This window comes from Amaranthus tricolor, chromosome 3, assembly GCF_026212465.1.
Source record: "Amaranthus tricolor cultivar Red isolate AtriRed21 chromosome 3, ASM2621246v1, whole genome shotgun sequence".
Taxonomy (NCBI): domain Eukaryota; kingdom Viridiplantae; phylum Streptophyta; class Magnoliopsida; order Caryophyllales; family Amaranthaceae; genus Amaranthus; species Amaranthus tricolor.
Genome location: NC_080049.1, coordinates 2,925,012 through 2,943,897, shown reverse-complemented (window position 1 = coordinate 2,943,897; position 18,886 = coordinate 2,925,012). Strand labels below are relative to the sequence as shown.

The window sequence follows — 18,886 nt, the reverse complement described above, 5'->3', positions numbered from 1 at the left end:
TGAGGCCATAGCCTCCTTGTACGTACTTGGTTCATGTAACCCTTCGACTTCACTAGCAATTTTGAGAGCATATGCAACATAATCACACTCTTCAATGTACCTCCTTAGAGCCACGATCTTCCTCTTTTGCCTTGTTATGGACAAAAGAGGAGACTTTTGTTGAACATCATCATTATTTTCATTTTCATCAATATTGGGAGGTTGAACATCCTCTTATGCATCAATAGGATCATTAACAACCTCCTCTTATGCATTAATAGGATCATTAACAACATTATCAATGTGCTTTTCTACACTAGAGACTAGTATGTTATTTTCATCAAATACAACATCTAGAAGTAATAATTATTTTGATTCATTACACTACACCCTATACCCCTTTACACCCACTCCATACCCCCACAAAAACGCATTTTTTATCCCTAGGTTCTAACTTTCCATTATTTACATGAATATAAGCCGGACAACCAAAGACTCTAAGTCTAGAATAATTTACCGGAGTGTTATACCACACTTCTTGTGGTGATTTGAATTTCAAGGCGGTATGAGGTGAGCGATTAATCAGGTAGCATGCCGTAGCCACCGCATCGGCCCAAAATTGCCTCCCCAATTTGGCTTGGTTTAGCATACACCGAGCCCTCTTCAACAATGTTTTGTTCATCCTCTCCGCAAAACCATTTTGTTGAGGCGCCCTGCACAAGTTCTATGTCTCACAATACCTTCACTAGCACAATATTAAAGAAATTTATTATCAAAAAATTCAAGACCATTATCGGTTCTTAAGGTCTTGATGATCCTATCGATCTTTTTCTCTATCATTTTCTTCCATTTCAAGAAAAACATCAAAACTTCATTTTTGTGTTTAATAAAGTAACACCATACTTTTCTTGAGAAGTCATCTATGAAAGTGAACAAGTAATTACAACCACTAAGGGGGGCTTTCTTGAAGGCCCCAACAAATCGGAATGAATATAGTCTAGGATTCCCTTAGTGCTGTGTATGGCGGGTTTGAAACTAACCCTTTTGTGTTTCCCATAATTACATTGTTCATAAAATCCAAGGTTTCCGAACTTTTTACCATCAAATAAATCTTCTTTAGAGAGTTCAAACATACCTCTTTCTCCCATGTGATCAAGTCACAAGTGCTAAAGCTTTGTTTCATGATCGGACATTGTGTTTGTGGAAATATTTTTCGAATCGAAGATAGTTGAACCTTCAAGAGCATACAAACTCCCATTCAACTTTTTCTTCATCACTACAAGTGATCATTTAGCAATCTTCATAACTTCACCTTCAAAAGTGATTCTACACCCGATATTATCAAGAGTACCCAAAGATATGAGATTCTTTTTCAAACCCGGAATATACCTTACATCGGTCAAGGTTCTCACCATCCTATCAAACATTTTCATTTTTACACTCCCAACACCAACCACCTTACACGTTGTGTTGTTCCCCATGGTCACATTTTTCCCATCAACACTTTTAAATGTTTGGAAGAAAGTTTTGTTGGGAGTCATGTGGAATATGCACCCCGAGTCAAGAATCCATTCATCACTATCTTTGTACCCATGTGTGGCAACTAATACACCGCCATCATCACTATCATTCACGTAACTAGCATCGGTATTGCTAGTTGCATCCCTAGCCCCATCATCATTAGCATTTATATTTTTTCATTTCCAACAATCCTTCTTGATGTGGCCTTTAAGCTTGCAATAGTTGCAAGTCTTATTTTTTGTAGGCCCTAGTGACTTCGACCTCCCTTTACCCTTGTTTCCACCTCCACTAGTGGAACCTTTCTCTTGCGTCCTCCTTCTCACAAAGAATCCTTCACTTGAGCCATCTTGTGATTTTTGTGACAATTGTGTATCAATGAGATCCCTTTGTATCAAGGCATTTTTCACATCGTCACTACTCAAGTTTTCTCTACCATAGAGTAGAGTTTCTCTAAAATTCTTGTAAGATGGAGGTAAAGAATATAAGAGGTAAATAGCCAAGTCTTCATCATCAAGCTTGACTTCAATATTTTAAAGATCCATAACAATGGAATAAAACTCATCTAAGTGAGGTTTTAAAGGTTTACCTTCCTCCAAACGTAGATCATAGAGTCTACTTTTTAAAAGTAGCCTATTGGTGACACTCTTGGATATATAGAGTGATTTCCAATTTCTCCCATATCCTCTTGGTTGTAGTTTCTTTATAAACCTCTCTTAGCACTTCATTAAAAAGGCATAATTGGATTGTCGATAGAGCCTTTGTGTCAATCTCTTCCCATTTCGCCGCGGTCATTCCTACCGGCATCTTGTCTACACCATCAATGGCCTTTTGCATACCATTTTGAATCAAAATGGCTCTCATTTTGACTTGCCATAAGCCAAAGTTCACACTTCTATCAAACTTCTCTATGTCAAGCTTCATTATGGACATGTTTGTTTCACCAACAATGACTTCTCAATTACCGTAACAAAAACTTGGCTCTGATACCAATTGAAATAAATTGCCAAGATCAGTACGATTTTAAGAACTTTAATGAACGATAACGATTTGAATGAACTAACAAACGTTTGATAAAATAAAATTTGCAAAATGATACAATGATTTAAGGAGGTTTACCCAATGATGGCTACGTCCTCCGTGGTGTTTAGTTTCTTATTTATATTATTTCAATGGAGTAAAACACTCTTACAAATGAAGTATTATAATTGAGTAAAAGATAAAACAAAAGGCTATGTGTTTGGCTTAGGGATTGTGTTTGATGTGTTTGATGTGTCTTGGATGAGCATAAGAGCTCTCTATTTATAATACTAAGTACATTCAATGAGATTACAACCTTAATTCTGAGTATTAACCACTTTGAAACTGCTCCAAGAAGTTAAAGGGACGAAAAACAGCAGCTTATGAATCGTCAGAAGATTCGCTCGACCAGAACAGAGGCTCACTCAGTCGAGAGGGCTACAGCAGCCTACTGGATGTATTATGTTTGTTCGCTCGACCCACTCAAGGGCTCGCTCGGTCGAGCGAGCTGGTCGAGCGACCTTCAGTATGCCTTCTGTCAGTTTCTGCTCGACTAAACATAGCAAAGCATCTTCAAAGAACCTTTTGCACTTCTACATTAAACATCATCAAGACCCATTATTCCCATGATTACTTCAAGTATTAAATCACACTTTAAACACCACAAACATTAAGTTAAAAACTTAAAACACCCACATTGACACACTCATAGGATTTCATCCCAAAAGACACACACATAAATATACACATCAAATATACACTCAAGTCACACCATTCATAAAAAATTCTTTCTATCAATTTCATCTACATATTTTCGTTTAAAAAAAAAATCATGTACATATTTAACTTTATTTTCCCACTACTCTATAATCTATACTAAAAAAAAATAAAAATATGATCACTCTCTCTTTTTAAGTAATCTTAAGTGATATAAATATAAATATATATACTATTTAAAAACCCTTAAAAGATTGAAAAGTTGGAATATACAAAAGTGAGAAAAAGCCAATTTGAAGATAGATGACAACTAAAAGCAACATTGTAGAATTTTGATTGGACAAAATTACGAATGGGTCGGTGGAGAATATTTGTAATTTTGCATTCTTATTATGCTTCTTAGTGAGAGTAGTCACTATTTTTTCATTTGCCAAGGATTATCAAACGGATAACTAATTATGCTTTAAATTGGTATTTCATGTCTATCATTTATTTCTTTTTTAAAAATTGATGGTAGATGTAAGGATGAATTTGTTCACATGCACAAAGCAGCTGAGTGGGTAGTTTTTAGCGATTTAAGCAATTGTGATTAAACATAGTTTTATAATTGTAGTTAGATATTTAAATGTCAAATTAGTTATGTAAATTAAAATTATTGGATAAAATTAGTAGTTATAGTAGCTGTTGGAGTATATTTGTTAAAAATACAATTGTTAAAATATTAAACAGTTGTTTTTGATTTGGAAGGCTACGAGTTGAGTTTTAAAAACTACCTATACCACTAAATGCTACTTAAACTTCTAATTTACGAAAATGTGACAATTTTTTTCAAATTAGCACTTTAATTAGTCTCATTAAACCATAAACAATTATTAAAGACATTATGCTGAACACACACTTTATATTATTTATCTGAATCTGATAAGTAAACCTAATCCAATCAGAATTGTTGAAATACCTCATCTATTTAGACTTGCATGTTTGAATAACTAATTTCCCGGTCTCAATGTTTCTTCCATATTTATTAATAAATTTTGTATTAAATTTACTACTCCTATCATTTTATATTTAGACATGAACAAAGATAATCTTTTTTCATCTCATCCATAAATAACATTTCAAAACTTTAATCTAATTAAGTTGATCTCATCCAAGAAGAATGGATATAGTAATTTAATTTTATAATAAAGAGATTGTTTTCAACTGACTTATAAATAAATTAATATTAAACAAATATTAATTAGCTTTGATTATGAGATAATGATTTAAAAAAACAAAGAAGATAGGTGAGCAGTGTAAAGTAACAATTTTGACGTTTGAAAATGAACTTTACACATAGTAAATATGGCCTAAAAGTGTAAACTTGATAAGTTGATAATCTTTGAGCATAAATTTGCTTTTGCCCGTTTCTTTGGACAAAGCCTTAAGAATTTAGAGGCAGCCAAATGTTTGGATAAGACAATAATATGACATTGAACCGACCATTTTACACTTTATATCACATTAATTTGCATGTATTTGTTTAATCTAATGTTTATGCAAATTGTGGACTACACCAATTTAATACAAATTAAAATTAACTTACAATGAAATTAACGATTAATTTGTCATCTAATTTTCTCATTTACTCAGTTATTTTATGATAAAAATTTATATCAAAACTTGAAATTAGAATTAGCTCTTAACCTCTTACCTATCAAAATATTACCTTTTAACACTAAGTGAACTATTATTATTTGGTTTACAAAAGGTATCAAACATATATGTTGATGCAAGGGTGGAGATGTACATTGAAGAAAGTGGGGAGAATGCAAGGGTGGATATGTACATTAAAGAGAATGACAAGGGGGAGTCATGCCATGGCATTCGAGCATTTAAATTTAAGTTGGGATTGTAAACGGGCTGCTTGAACGAGCAAAAGATATAATCATTTGATAAAATGTGTAACAGTCACAAACTAGCAATAGGGATAAGCATTTTTCATATTGAAACGAAGAAGATATCTTGTCTAATTTGTTTTGCCTAATTTATAATATAGTTCAAGGAGGCTCTTCAATGATCTTTCGTCACCGGTAATACTAATATTATTATCTGATCGAAGATCAATAATGGGAATCATCATTTTATATTAATCCATATCCCTATTTTTAGTAGTTATTTCACATTATTCCTACTATTTTTATTCACAAACTTATTTATTACGTCTTTTATCTCATCTATATAGTTTTCTATCAGCTTTATTATCATAATCTTCAACTACTATATTAAAGTAAAATATTCAAATTAAACAAACTTATCAAAAACATTTACTCCATTTGGACTAAAGACACAATAAGTTCATCACTCAATACCATACATTTAGGTATAAAAATATGTCCTTATCTAATAGTTATTCCATATTAAAAAAAAAAAAAAAAAAAAAAAAAAAAAAAAAAAAAAAAAAAAACTTCAACAAACTTATTGAAGGAAGAATTTAATATTTTTATAAAGATTTATTTTACAAGAATCAAAATCAATTGGATTAGTGGAGTCCATTTGAGAGTGACAAGAGTATGGTACCTTTTGAATGAATGGCCTCAATCACAAATAGAGTACAATATAGTTTGCATTTACAACTTGAATGAATGGCCTCTGTTCCATAACCCCTCTAAATGCCTTTTTCCTTGTATTGATAGATATTTTTGTTGTCACCATCTACTCCAATGACACTTGATAAGAACGAAGTATATTATAAGTTTATTACTTTATTTCTTAATTTTTTCTACATTTGTTACATTTTAATTTTTTATTTTTCATTTCTTTTAAATTTGCTATACGTTTCACTTTGGTAATGATTTTACATTGTTTCTCTCAATTTTACCCACAAATGCATTTTCTTTTTTTTGCATTTCAGTTATTTTTTAAATCAATGTGCTTATAGTCTTATTATTCCACTATTTTCTATCAAAACTGTAAAAAAGTGTATTTAGTGAAATATATACCTATATAAAAAGATAAAGTAATAGCACTATTTGATTAAAAAAATGCATTAGTTCAACAATTTGGGTTGAATTTGTATATATGTATAAGTATGGGATCGGATTAACTTAATTTTTGGCTCAATCCATAAACACAAATTGTTGTGAGAGGCGGTCTCTCCGAGAGACACATTAGATATATGGGCTAAATAGCCCAATAAGTACAAACCAAAGATCAAATAAGTATGTGGGCTTTTTGTTTTGAGATCGTTTCTTTGAGAGACGACTTCTCACAAGAGTAGTTGATCTATAAATTAGCTTAGCAAGTGAAATTACGGGCTAGATCAAGCTCTTTAATTTTGTTTATGTGAAGTTATAAGCATATTGTCCAAAAGATAAAGATGAGAGCGTTCCAAATCAAGCCAACTTTAAACATATTAAATTTGGTATATAATTTGTGAGGTTCCTAATAACAATACTTGCACAACAACCCATCATGAGCATTCATACAAATATTGGATGACTAATAACTCAAATATTTACCCAATTTCGAGTGTCTAACAATTTTGGGAATGACCTTTCTTTATATGTTATCCAAGTCACATTCATACATTTATCAGTATTATGTCTTGAAGCAACAATAAATGTAATACACATCATTAATCAAAGACAACACCTACACCCCAAAAATGTCTTTCAGTTTTGAGTGAAGAGAAGGTTAGGTAGGTAGGTCACATTATGAGGATATTCCACAATTATTTGTTAGTTTGTATGACCAGCTGATAAGATCAACTTATTATTAATATATACATTAAATTAAGTGTATAAGTTATTGTTATTGGAAATATTTGATAACGTTAGTTGTCCATTAATTAAAGCAATGTGGATCAAAAGCCAAACGCCAATGAAAAAGCTTTCAAAGTAAATGTTTGATTGTGGTCAAAAATTAGCTTGTTGACAGCTTAAAAGTTGGTTACTAAACATATTCTTTGATTGGTTAAATAGCCAACAAACAAAGAGCAAATCAAAAAGCTAAACAAAAAATCATTTGTCAAACACACCATATATCACAGCTACAGATATACAACAAATTCACATGCTTTATGGTAGATCTCAATACAAGTTTAAAAAATTACAATATCTAACTATACCTAAGCAGATTCACATTTCATATAAATTTGCTGCTAACAGTATTGGTTTAAACTGTTGAGATACAACTTTGAGCACGTTTCAAGCCGAAACTGTGGTCTGCAGACAAACTGTAATATGTGGCTGCAATTATAGTACAGAGCAAATAAACCTGTCCCATTGGGATTAGTGACTCAAATTCTACAGTGTGCTGGATGAATATTTTGACATGAAAAACCATCAGTATCAAGTACAGCCTGCATTTGTGACAGAATATAAGTCAGCATAAATGTAAATGCAGCTTCTTTTTACATAATTGAATATGCACCTCAAAGTAGAAATTCACTTGATGTAATGAGGTCGCTCGTAAGCTAATGAGTAACTCTTTAATGGACTTAGTCCACATTAAAATAGTGTGCACTTTTCTTAATATTTTCTTATTTTTACTTAAATTTTACTCTAAATAGGAAGCTGCACTCTATTTTAATGTTGACTAAGTCCATACAAGACTTTTGCTAGTCTTTAATCATGCATAGATTATTTTGATTCCGTAGATTTTTTGTTTTTCCTTCGTGGATATAATGAGGTGCCCCATAGACATGCTAAATGCACCGCAACTAGCGTTTGTGATGAGGTCTGGCGAGACAGAGATCCATCTTGAATTGCTGATATTGTCTTAACATATATTTCTAGATAAAATTTGCAAAATCTGTTCCCTCAAAAAAAATGACTGAAGAAAAAATTTCATAAGTTTAAGAGGAAACCAACTAGAATCAGATTGTTAACGTAATAGATGAACATCTAAGCAACAAGTTTTTTTTTGTCAGAACAGAAGAATAAACCAAAAGGTGAAATCAGGTGAGGTGAGCAACAGTAAATACAGGATTTTAAATATCAGCTAAAGGACTCACCAACAAATGATACACAAATACGGGACTTAAGAGTCAGCATAGTACATCGTGAATGCTGTAATGACCACAGTGTTGTCGTTCCATTATATATCGGCCAAAACTATGAGTTATCCCTTAAACTAGCCTAAAAAGCCGTTTTTCACACCATTGCAAATCAGGTAGAATCAGTTAATAGATGTGAAAACCCTGTTTTTTGTGAATTGATAGTCATTTTCTGTTCCGAATAACATTGATCTATCAGTGAGCTCTTTCCTACAGACTTAAATGCAGAAAAGTATCTTGCTCGAAGAACATCCTTGAAACTACTCTAGGATGGAAAAGGTCGAAATCAACTCTAAGAGCTAAAATACGGGTTTTTATCCTTTATGATGCAGGTGGTATCTGATTGATAGATTTTGAAACCTTTACCACTCAGGCCGATATGATACAATGCAGCCTTGTTTTCTGCACTATGATAGTCATTTGCTGTTCTGGAAAATAATGATTCATCAGTGAGCTCTTTTCTGCGGAGCAAAACGCAGAAAAGTATCTTGCTCTTGGAGCATCCTTGAAAATACGCCCTAGGATGGACTAGGCTTAGATCAACTCTAAGCTGTCAAATCTTTCTTCTATTTCATTATGATTAGCCATAAAGCATTCAATTCTATCTACCACCTCCCCCCTATCTTCAAGGATATGTTCAGATTACCTCGAATTCTCTACCCACCCTTATAAATAATATGCCGTTACCATTTCTATACTTTCTGAACTCCTATTCATCGCTGCTCTACCATACTGATATCTCAATTTTGTAATACATTACTGCTTGAACAAAGAATAGAGTAGTGATGTGAGTCATGTGATTTATAAAGACAGGTTAGTACAGCTCAATTCTAACAAGAAACTCCTGCTGCTCTGTTAAATTTCAATTCCAGATTTTCTAGTCACTAACTCAATATTAAGTGCTTAGTTAACAGCCAGGCTCATCCCCACAGTAAAATACAAGAAAAAGTACCCAAGAGAATAAGAACACTATCAATATCCTAGATTCAAAACAAGCTCTGAAATTTTATCTCTCATGATAGATGGTGTAAGTTGGAAAGAACTAAGAAGTAAGAAGGATAAGTAACGGTGGGAATGCATCACTTTTCTGTTAGCTTGTATTAAATAAAGGGATAAGCAGATTAGAAAACCATTACAGGATCAAAACAATGATTTGAATTATGTAGATTTCAGATTTTAAGAGTAAGTCAAGTCATCCAAGAACATAATTAAACTCGAACTTTATTGATCAAAGCCATTGTATCTTCATCATCTAGAGTATATCATTTAAAATCGATCTTTATCCACATCATTTATCTCTTCATATCAACTGTCTATATGGGGCCAGTCCCAGAAAACGGTGTAAGTTGAAACGATGGTAACAATAAAAACAAATTCTACCTTTGTCCAACATTAGGCATTTCACTTTATTAGCTCTAGAATAGATGGTGCGAATTGGAGAAGGATAAGTAACACATAACTCAATTCCAAACCACAAAAGGCAATAGGAAAAACAATAAGCTAGGCGAAATTACCTAGTATACTATGAAGATTAAACATATTCACCTGCATCCTGGGAAGTGACAGGAAGATGTATACTGAGGTCGTCCATATTAGTGCAGCCCTGGATACTCAACCCGTGTTCATTGGCCAAATGCAAAAGACAAATAAAGCATAGATGAGGAGAGATGTCATTAGCCGCTGCAGCACCACAATCTTCAGGGAAGGTAGCCAATAATTGTTTAAAAGATACAGGATCCTCTCGAGCTTTCTGACAATGTAGAAAGAACGGTCATTAAAATCTGACTTGCTATCAGTGAATCAGAAAGCAAATAAGCTGAACCAAAAGCATGAAGAATGTAAAATCATCAAAGGGATCTAGAGATCAGCATCTCCAGCGACAAGTCAGCTGCAATCCTGCGTATGTGCAGAAAATTGGACCTTTTCTGCTGCCTCCCTGCAGGCACCAGCCTTGGCATACATGGATTATATCCTATTCGCATTATTCGAGTTTCATGACCACATACCGATACAGGTATAGAAAAGTTGCGGATACTCTTCTGTATCAAAGGAGACAGACAAGGCAATCATCAACAGATTCATTCAGTACAAAGAACCAGACACAACAATGTCAAATCGCCAACCAACCAAAATTGTCACCTTTTCTTTTCCTTTTCATTTTACCTTTTTGGGTGTTAAGAGTAGGGTAGCAATTGTCACCATATATTGTTAAAAATGCAAGTATGATAAAAGCTGACCAAGTGCACTCACCATTTCAGGTGCCTGAATAAATTCTTGCATGTGATCCCAAAGTGTCTCCTTCAGGATATGAACGTCAACTTGCTTTGCAGTTTTATCATACTGAACTTCAATTTTGCTGACCTATATTTGGATACATTTCATTAGGACATACTCGTAGATTTTCTTATAAGTAATAATCAAAGGCAATCATCTGTACATGTTTATTCCTACTAATTATTAGAGGGGTAGCCCAAAGATATTCATTAAAATGGCAGAGAAACTGAAAAAACAAATCCACACAAACCTGACGAGGCTGAGAAATCAGTATATCCTGTTCATCTGTGTCACTGTGAGCATAATCATCATTATCTGGGCCACTATAAACGCTTTGGTTGTCCCATGAGGGAAATGCTCCATTCAAACCACTCTCATCATGCCCAAAGCCATTATCTTGAAGAATAAAAAAACAGAAAAAACTTAATAACACTCGCACAACTAAGCTGAACCAAGAAGTCAGACAAACAAAGGTTCTATTGATTCTACAATGAGAGCAGAACTTGAAGTGACTAACAGAAAAGTCTGACACAACTTGCAATGTACCCCTTGAGAAGTTATGAGAATCACTTCACCAGAATATGACAGTATGACACCCATATGACCTATGGTTCCCATAGTTTTTGCTTATAGGGAGCCTAATGCACTGCTGAATTGCTGATGGATTGAGCAAAATGGTAATGTAAAAATGTGATGACGCTGCACATGGACTCTATAGAGTACCATATATATGATATAAAGAGAACAATGGTGAAATTAGAATTTAATGTAAGTCACTTTATACAGTAAAAAGGGGCAACAAAACACAACACCTTACAAATATGTTCATAACGAAGAAAGAAAACAACTTTGTATATCACTAGATGCTTTGTAACATTTGAAACGACAATTACAAGAAAATTTAGCATTATAGCCTGCAAGTTTCAAACCAAAACATGTAGATTGGCAAGTGCAAGTAGTGCAAATTCCAAATACATACACTGAATCCTAAAAGATAGGAAGAAGAAAAAAACTGAGTGCGACACACACAATTCTTGATTTCTACAGAAAATGTCCCAAAACCGTGTTACAAGGAATATATCCAGATAAATCCATCTCTTAGGGCTCCTAACAAACATTTCCATGAACCATTGAAATATAACCTAAAAGCCAAGCATCTAATTACTAATGTAACCTCTAGGCGTATTAAAAACTATTTTTATATAAAGGATTTTCTTTTGTTTCATTCTCCATTTCTCTTGTCATTCAATAGAAGCCAAGACAGACGAGAAAACAGAATACGGACAAGTAGGTTATTTTCAACATGGTTGGGCATTGAGGTTCTCTGACCTGCTTCTTCATCAAATAAGTTTCTGCTTTAGTCTTTTTAGATCACTTTTAATATTCATAAACACGAAAGTAACTAGATCATGACTATGGTCCCTTTAGGCTATATAGACCACCATAACAACTAACGCTGATATATACATAAAAAAGTTCCATAATAATGAGAAATTTTATGGCTGAAATATTGCTCTTCAGGTAAGGTAAAACGGAAACTGATTACGTCAGATCAAACAAACATCACAGAAATGATAATGTAAAATAAATCTCTCACATGCAATACTACCAAGAGTCAAAAACACATTTACGCAACAATTTAACATTCAAAATTATAAACCAACGTACAAAAAGTTGTGACACAAAGGCAATAAAGGAAACATGATACAATGAACATGAAGTAACAAAGTTCAGGAGAGAAAAAAGTAAGCTTTTTGTACCAAATAGAGGGAAAAGGGAAAATTCAATATATTTTGGAAAATTATACCTGTCCTCCTTCTTCTCTTTCCAAGGCACTGAAACATATAAACAACCAGTATTAACGGCAACAAAAGAGGAGTCGTTTTAACTGAATTACCTCACACGTCACAACAATAACTAGTTCCAGATATAAAGGACTGACAACCTCTCCCAAGACGGGGCACTAAATTCATTACCAAGTCATCAAAATAAGAGTTAGAACCTGTAGGCATTGTAGCAATGTGTATTTTTGTTCTTTTATGATCTTTTGTTTGGCTTTTTGGTTTTGTTATAGCTTCTATGAGGGGAAAGCTTAAATAGGCCATCTTCAGGGTTGTGTCCCACTATAGTATTCTTCAATGGGAATGAAATTCAATAAATTAACTCAATAGACCCTTCCCAAACACTAAAACATAGAGGAAAAACATTTACCATAACATTGGGAAGAAGGAACAATTTCACAAGATCCTCTGGTTGGTAATGGCAATCTTCTGGAAGTCTGTTGGAGCAAGGTACTTTATTGGCAGGAAGAAGCAAAGACTTAAGATTTTTAGGGGGTGCAAAAGTATCAGGTATATCTTCATCCAAGGCTTTAGTAAATTCGATATCAGCTTCAGTTGATTTTTTTGCTTTCTGTTTCCGAGCTGCAGAAGCCAGCTCAGGTTTTTGAGCTGCAACACTCTCAGTTCCTACAGCTTCAATTGGCCCCATGTCAACAGCTAAAATTTGGAAAGAATAGAAAAAAGAAGGAAAATCAGAGACATAGAGAACAAAAGGTTTGCAAACTAACTCTTGGGTTTTCTGTACTTCCAATGGTCAGGTCCAGCCCATGCATTCTGACTTGATGCAATTACAGAAATCCCCAGAAGGGAGGCAACATTTTCAAATCTGTCATATACATCAAGTTCACTGGATATAGATGTTTCTTGTTCCTGCAAGTTAAAAATCAGGTAGTTGCATTTTACTCCAACAAATACATGAATTCTATACAGAAAACAGAATTTTGATTAACCAGAAACGGTGATTGCATTTTATGTAGAACAGCAACAAAGATGTCAATAACTACATCAGAAATCGAGTATATCGAAGATACCTCATAGTTATTTTCCAAATGTTGATCACTGATGTTGAAACCATCTTCGGCAGGATATGCATCATCATTATGATCAAATGAAAATGCCTCAGCATTGTCATATGAATCATCATCTACCTCACAGCCTTTGTCATCATCCACCTCATTCACACTTGTGAACTCCGAGACCCCATTCAATTCAACTGGGGCGTCATCATTTACATCTACATCACACACAGAGTCCTGACAACTTTGAAGTTGCCTTTGTTGCAAACTATATTCATCAAGCTGCTCCACAATAGCACTAAAAGTAGGACATATATCCTTCTTTTCATTCACATTCATAACCATCTGCTCAATCCATTCTGTAGAAGAACACTAGTTATAACAGATTGACAATAAAAAAATCCAAACATGGAAATATTTTCCCAAATTACCTCCAGCAAAAGAGATATCAATTTGGTTGGAAGAACTAGTATCATTGATAGAAGAAATACACTTTGCTGGAACTTCTTGTGAATCAAAAAGCACTCGGCACCCTCCATAAATTCCAAGGTTGTTTAAAAGAAGACCCTTTGCCCCACCCTCATCAAATTGAGCAGTTGTTTGATGATATAGAGGATCCACAGCAAATGCAACTAATAAAGAAAAGAAAAGTAAATATCATATAGTAAAGTGAGAGGATCATGGGACTTGGTTACACGCATGGGCATCATTTTCCATTACCATCAAACTTCTTTACATTCAGAGCCTCAAAAGATGACTCCAGTGTTGACAGAGGTGATAGCTGCATAGAAATGCATTCATTAGCAACTTGGCAAAAGATTTACAATGAGCATACTACAGTTTCTTCACACACAAATAATTAAAGGATTGTAAAATGCAAGAACGGAACCTTTCTCACTGAATCCTTTTTAGGCTGATTTACATCTTGCTCATTGCTGCCATTCTCTCCAGTTGAAGTTTCTGTCACCAATGCAATATACAAATATCATCAAATAGAGAGCAAGAGGAAAAACATGAGTCCTAAAATTCATCGAAATACATCCTTGAAAAGAAAACAGAAACACGTACTTCCTCAATTTTTTTATTTGCAATAGATCCCTTTGAAAACTACATATGACAATCAAAACTTTCATTTTAGGCTTTAACTACTTCCAATCTCTCCTCATCATCAGGCCCTTTTTCCATCTCTCTATATGCATAACCTCTCCTTGTTTTAGTGCACCCCCACCCCCTCAAAATAATTTTCCACACAGTCTGAAGAGAAAAACAACGGAAGTAAGCTCTTTAGGTGCATTACATGCAAATAAGGGAAATGGAACTAAGGTGCCAACATTTTCCTCCTTCAAAAATTTAGTCAGCCCCATACTAATATAAAGAATCATAAATGAACCGGCAATTTGTGCTACTGCAATACTTCTCTTGTTTTACTCCAAAAATTTTGCAATTGAACACAAGTGTATAGGAAATGAGTTCACAAAACTCATTGCTAACAGCTAACATGATGACATTAAAAATAGAGCTCATTATGACCTGGGTTATTTTGCATAATGCTTTCAATTTTACAATGAATTAGCATTGACATAAAAGACAAACCTTGTTGTTCTTCAAGACCAGCTCTACTGATTCCACCAAGGACCTTATATGCTTCAGAATGTACGGAATCCACCCTCAGTGCATAAATCTTTACCCCAGCTTCTAGTGTGCAACTTGCCTGCCAAACAATGATAGACAGGTTCACTAATTGATTGAAATAGACTTCACGGTCATAAGAAACATTGATTGCATGAAGATGTTGTTATGTTGCTCACACATTATTTCACCATAGAAAACTTGTCCTGCAGACTTTGAAGTTGGAACATAAATTGTTCTAACAAGGGTACTTAATTCCAATTAACAAGTACCTATTCTATTGTGAACACTTTTTTTTTTGAATAACTCCATTGTTGTCACTTGAACAAGCAAAATCAATGGAAAATCTACAATCATTGACAAACTACTATGGACTGATTAATACCATGTTTGTTATGGACTGATTAATTGGATTAAACAGTAAAGCAATAAATGAAATATTAAATGGACAAACTGGAATTTGTATTATAATATTGATGATAAAAAGGACGATTACAACCTAAATAGTATAATAAGAAAAGATAGATCAGACTATTCGAGACGCTTGAGATCTCCCTATGAGTATAAAACTCACCCACAATGTGTTTACAAATTTCTTGATGATTATGACCCTCTAATTCCCCTTATAAAGCTACTTCTTAATACTGACTTATTCTCCAAGTTTTCTCCGACATGGTAATCACCTAATTTACCCTTTTGTAAACCAAGTATCCAAATATTTGTTCATTGCACAAACATATAATTAAACATTCACCATCTACAACAAACTAATTTTCTGCAAGGATTAAAGGAAATAAGCATTTGTGGTCAAATTCTTGACACACAAACCATTGCCAAAGCCTCTCAGTTGATTAACATCACTGTGCAAACAAGACGACCAAACATCCTTCTCTCTTCTTAATACAACCACTATAAGTGAATTCAAAGCTTAGTTTTAGAAAGGAGGAGATTACCTTTTGAAAGTTGGTCTCGACATCTTCTTCATCTTCAACATTGATAATCTCACTTAGATGATCTATAAGGTTCAACTCCCATGTATTCTTCTGATTGATTTTCTGCAATCACCAAATGAAAACAACCATTAAGATCCTCACCTAGACCCTATTTTGCATGTACAATTGAATGAAACACTACTTTATCTCTTTCTCAAATTAAACTCCCTGAAAATGACTACATTATCATTTTCAATAAACCACCCTCCGCTTCAAAATAAAAGCAAACACAAACGAGAAAAACAATTAATGGGGATCAAAAACAAATATAAACCCTAGTTATCACCTTTCTCAGTCAAACCAGAATATTGTCTATCACGAAACAAATATGCCCAATGTTTTCTACAACCATACAAATGTTTCCTGGAGTCAATTTCTGCATCAATAATAATATTACCTAACTCACTAATTCACCCTACGAATTGCTAAACAAAACAAGCTAAATTGCAAAACTTACACAACAAATTATGTAACACTGTCAAAAACCATGAAATTCAGAAAATCAAAACTGACAAACATCTCAATGGTTAATTATGATTCCAAAATTATTAAGCTTCTGAATTCCATCAACGAGCTAGGGAAAGAAATCACTACATTTTCATGGAGAATGATTGAAATTACTTTTTGCGTGCGTGGAGGACGGAATCTTACTATAAGCTACCTCCAAAGTCAATTAAATATTACATATCAAACAACAATACCATGAAGACAATTCCCTAGGTCCTAGAAGTTCACTAGAACATACACGAGCATAAATTCACAGATTCCAAAAAATTCAACAAAATCCAACAAAATGAACTTCACCCAAAAATGAAGCTTGAAAGTTATCGAGTTCATTGATCGCAATTTCAAGCACGCAAATCTAGCCCCTGGTCATTTAATTAGAAACCCTGTCAATGTTAAATAGTATAGCATATAACAAACAAAAATGGTATCCCAGTTGGTTTGACAAACACGTAAAATTGAGGGTTCTTTCCAGTCTATACTAGTATCCTGTATTTGCAACTGTATTTTCAAAAATAAGAGAAAGCACACATTTTCACTGGCGAGTTTGATGCAATTGCGGAACAACTCCATGATTTGAACACCATCAAGGCCTGAATTTGAAGGAGAAGAAGGAAGTGGAAGATCATCTTCAACAATTCGACGACGAATAGCGGCAGCGCGTGCAGCACGTGCTTGAGCTCGTTCAAGTTTATCGTCATTAGAACCAATGAAGAAAGGACTGGTAGGAGATTGAAGACGAACAGAAACTGAAGTTTTCCGCTTTTGGATAGTTAGATTTGGACTTAGGGTTTCCGCCATTGTTGAACCTTAAAAGATCTTTAATTTTCTCAGATTGAAGAAGAATGGGGAATAACGAATAACGAATAAGAGGGAAGAAGAAATTTTGAATTCTGGAAAAATTGAATTGAAAGAGTACGAGTAAGTCAGGTTACTGCTTTCTGAAAGAAGTTTATACGAACGACGTCGTATAAACAAGATGGATAGCAAAATTTTTAAATTTAGTCTCTCAATCTCGGTAGATTTGCTTTTTTTTTTTTTTTTTTTTTTTGAAGATTTGCTAAATTTAACAATTAACGTAATGAATTTGCTGTAATATTACGAAATAGATATAAGCATTTATTCTTATATTTTTGTTTTCTTAATTGACTAATTTCCGACTCTTGTAGCATTTATTCTTCTATTAACTTCAAATTATTCTTATATTTGACTAATTTGTTGTACTCACCTTGGATATGAGCTATGATCTTTTTTCCCTTTTTATATCCTTGATCATAATTTTCTATGAATGAGATACACTGGATATAATGATTATGATTAACTTCAAACATAAAGACTAATTCTACTTTTACATATTAAATATACATTTTTTTAGTTTTTTTTTTATTTATCAAGTTGGTGTGATACAACTATAAGGATGTTCAAAAATATCCGATCCGAATTATTCGATCCGGAATATCCGGTATTCGGTTTTAAAAATCGAATAATTCAAACCGAGTATCCGGTTTTTAATCCGGATCCGGGTCAGCATATTGGCAAAATCGGGAATTCGGATATTCGATTTTCTATTTTTTATTATTTTTATTTTTAAAATGTATAAATATTTTTTCATAAATGTTTTTTGTTTTGGTTGTTAAATTTACTAATATTAAAAGTTCTCAATTATAACTAAATTGTATTCTAAGTTTAAAAAATAAGCTTTTTTTTTAATTGTTTAAAAAATAAGCTTGATTAATGAAAGAAATCAAAGTGAGCTAAATAGTTATGTTGAAAAAAAAAACGTAAAATTGTTTAAAAAAAGACAAAAAATAAAAATTGAAAATTGGATATCCGGTATCCGATCTGGATTAAACCAGATATCCGGATTCTGGGTATCCGGTTTTTTCGAACCGGAACCAAATAGTGATTTTCACTATCCGAAAACCGGGTCGATCCGGTATCCGGTTTTGAACAACCCTAGATACAAGTCTAATTAGGGATAATCATGGGTTCAAGATTTAATTGGACCCGCCCCAAATGTGCTACATTTAATGGGATCTGTGTCAAAATTTTTGAAATCTTGCAGATTTGGGTTTGGTTTTGGGTCAAAAAAATTAATAGGTATGGGTTTGGGTTTAGGGTTTTCAAACTGAGACTCATTCTTTGGACTCATTTAAATCCAATTCACTAGACTTATTCCAGACCCGACCTATTACACAAATTAATATCAATTTAAAATTCATTCTAAACCTATTTTTATATTTATTTGGACTCAATATAGACTTATAAAGCTAATATACTCATTTTAGTACTAATAAAAACTTTAAAATGTAAAAAATGTTAAGTATCAGTAATTAAATCAAGATCCATTTAGGACCC

General features: G+C 33.4%; 1 protein-coding gene across 3 annotated transcripts; it reads right to left on the bottom strand.

Annotated features, from left to right (window-relative positions):
• Positions 1–7,224: 7,224 nt before the first annotated feature.
• LOC130808127 (condensin complex subunit 2) lies at positions 7,225–17,527 on the bottom strand. Of its 3 annotated transcripts, none has more exons than XM_057673586.1 (14): positions 17,060–17,527; positions 15,986–16,087; positions 14,997–15,114; positions 14,293–14,363; positions 14,124–14,184; positions 13,835–14,035; positions 13,419–13,762; positions 13,116–13,257; positions 12,758–13,014; positions 12,354–12,381; positions 10,797–10,942; positions 10,523–10,633; positions 9,787–10,022; positions 7,225–7,576 (listed from the first exon to the last, which is right to left on the bottom strand). In XM_057673586.1, the coding sequence occupies exons 1-13, from the start codon at positions 17,327–17,329 to the stop codon at positions 9,804–9,806; spliced, it is 2,070 nt and encodes a 689-aa protein (XP_057529569.1). In that variant the 5' UTR covers positions 17,330–17,527; the 3' UTR covers positions 7,225–7,576; positions 9,787–9,803. The 3 variants fall into 3 exon arrangements, with proteins under 3 accessions (XP_057529569.1, XP_057529567.1, XP_057529568.1); XM_057673584.1 differs by having other exon boundaries at positions 12,758–13,020; positions 17,060–17,523; XM_057673585.1 differs by having other exon boundaries at positions 9,818–10,022; positions 12,758–13,020; positions 17,060–17,519.
• Between the last annotated feature and the right edge of the window lie 1,359 nt (positions 17,528–18,886).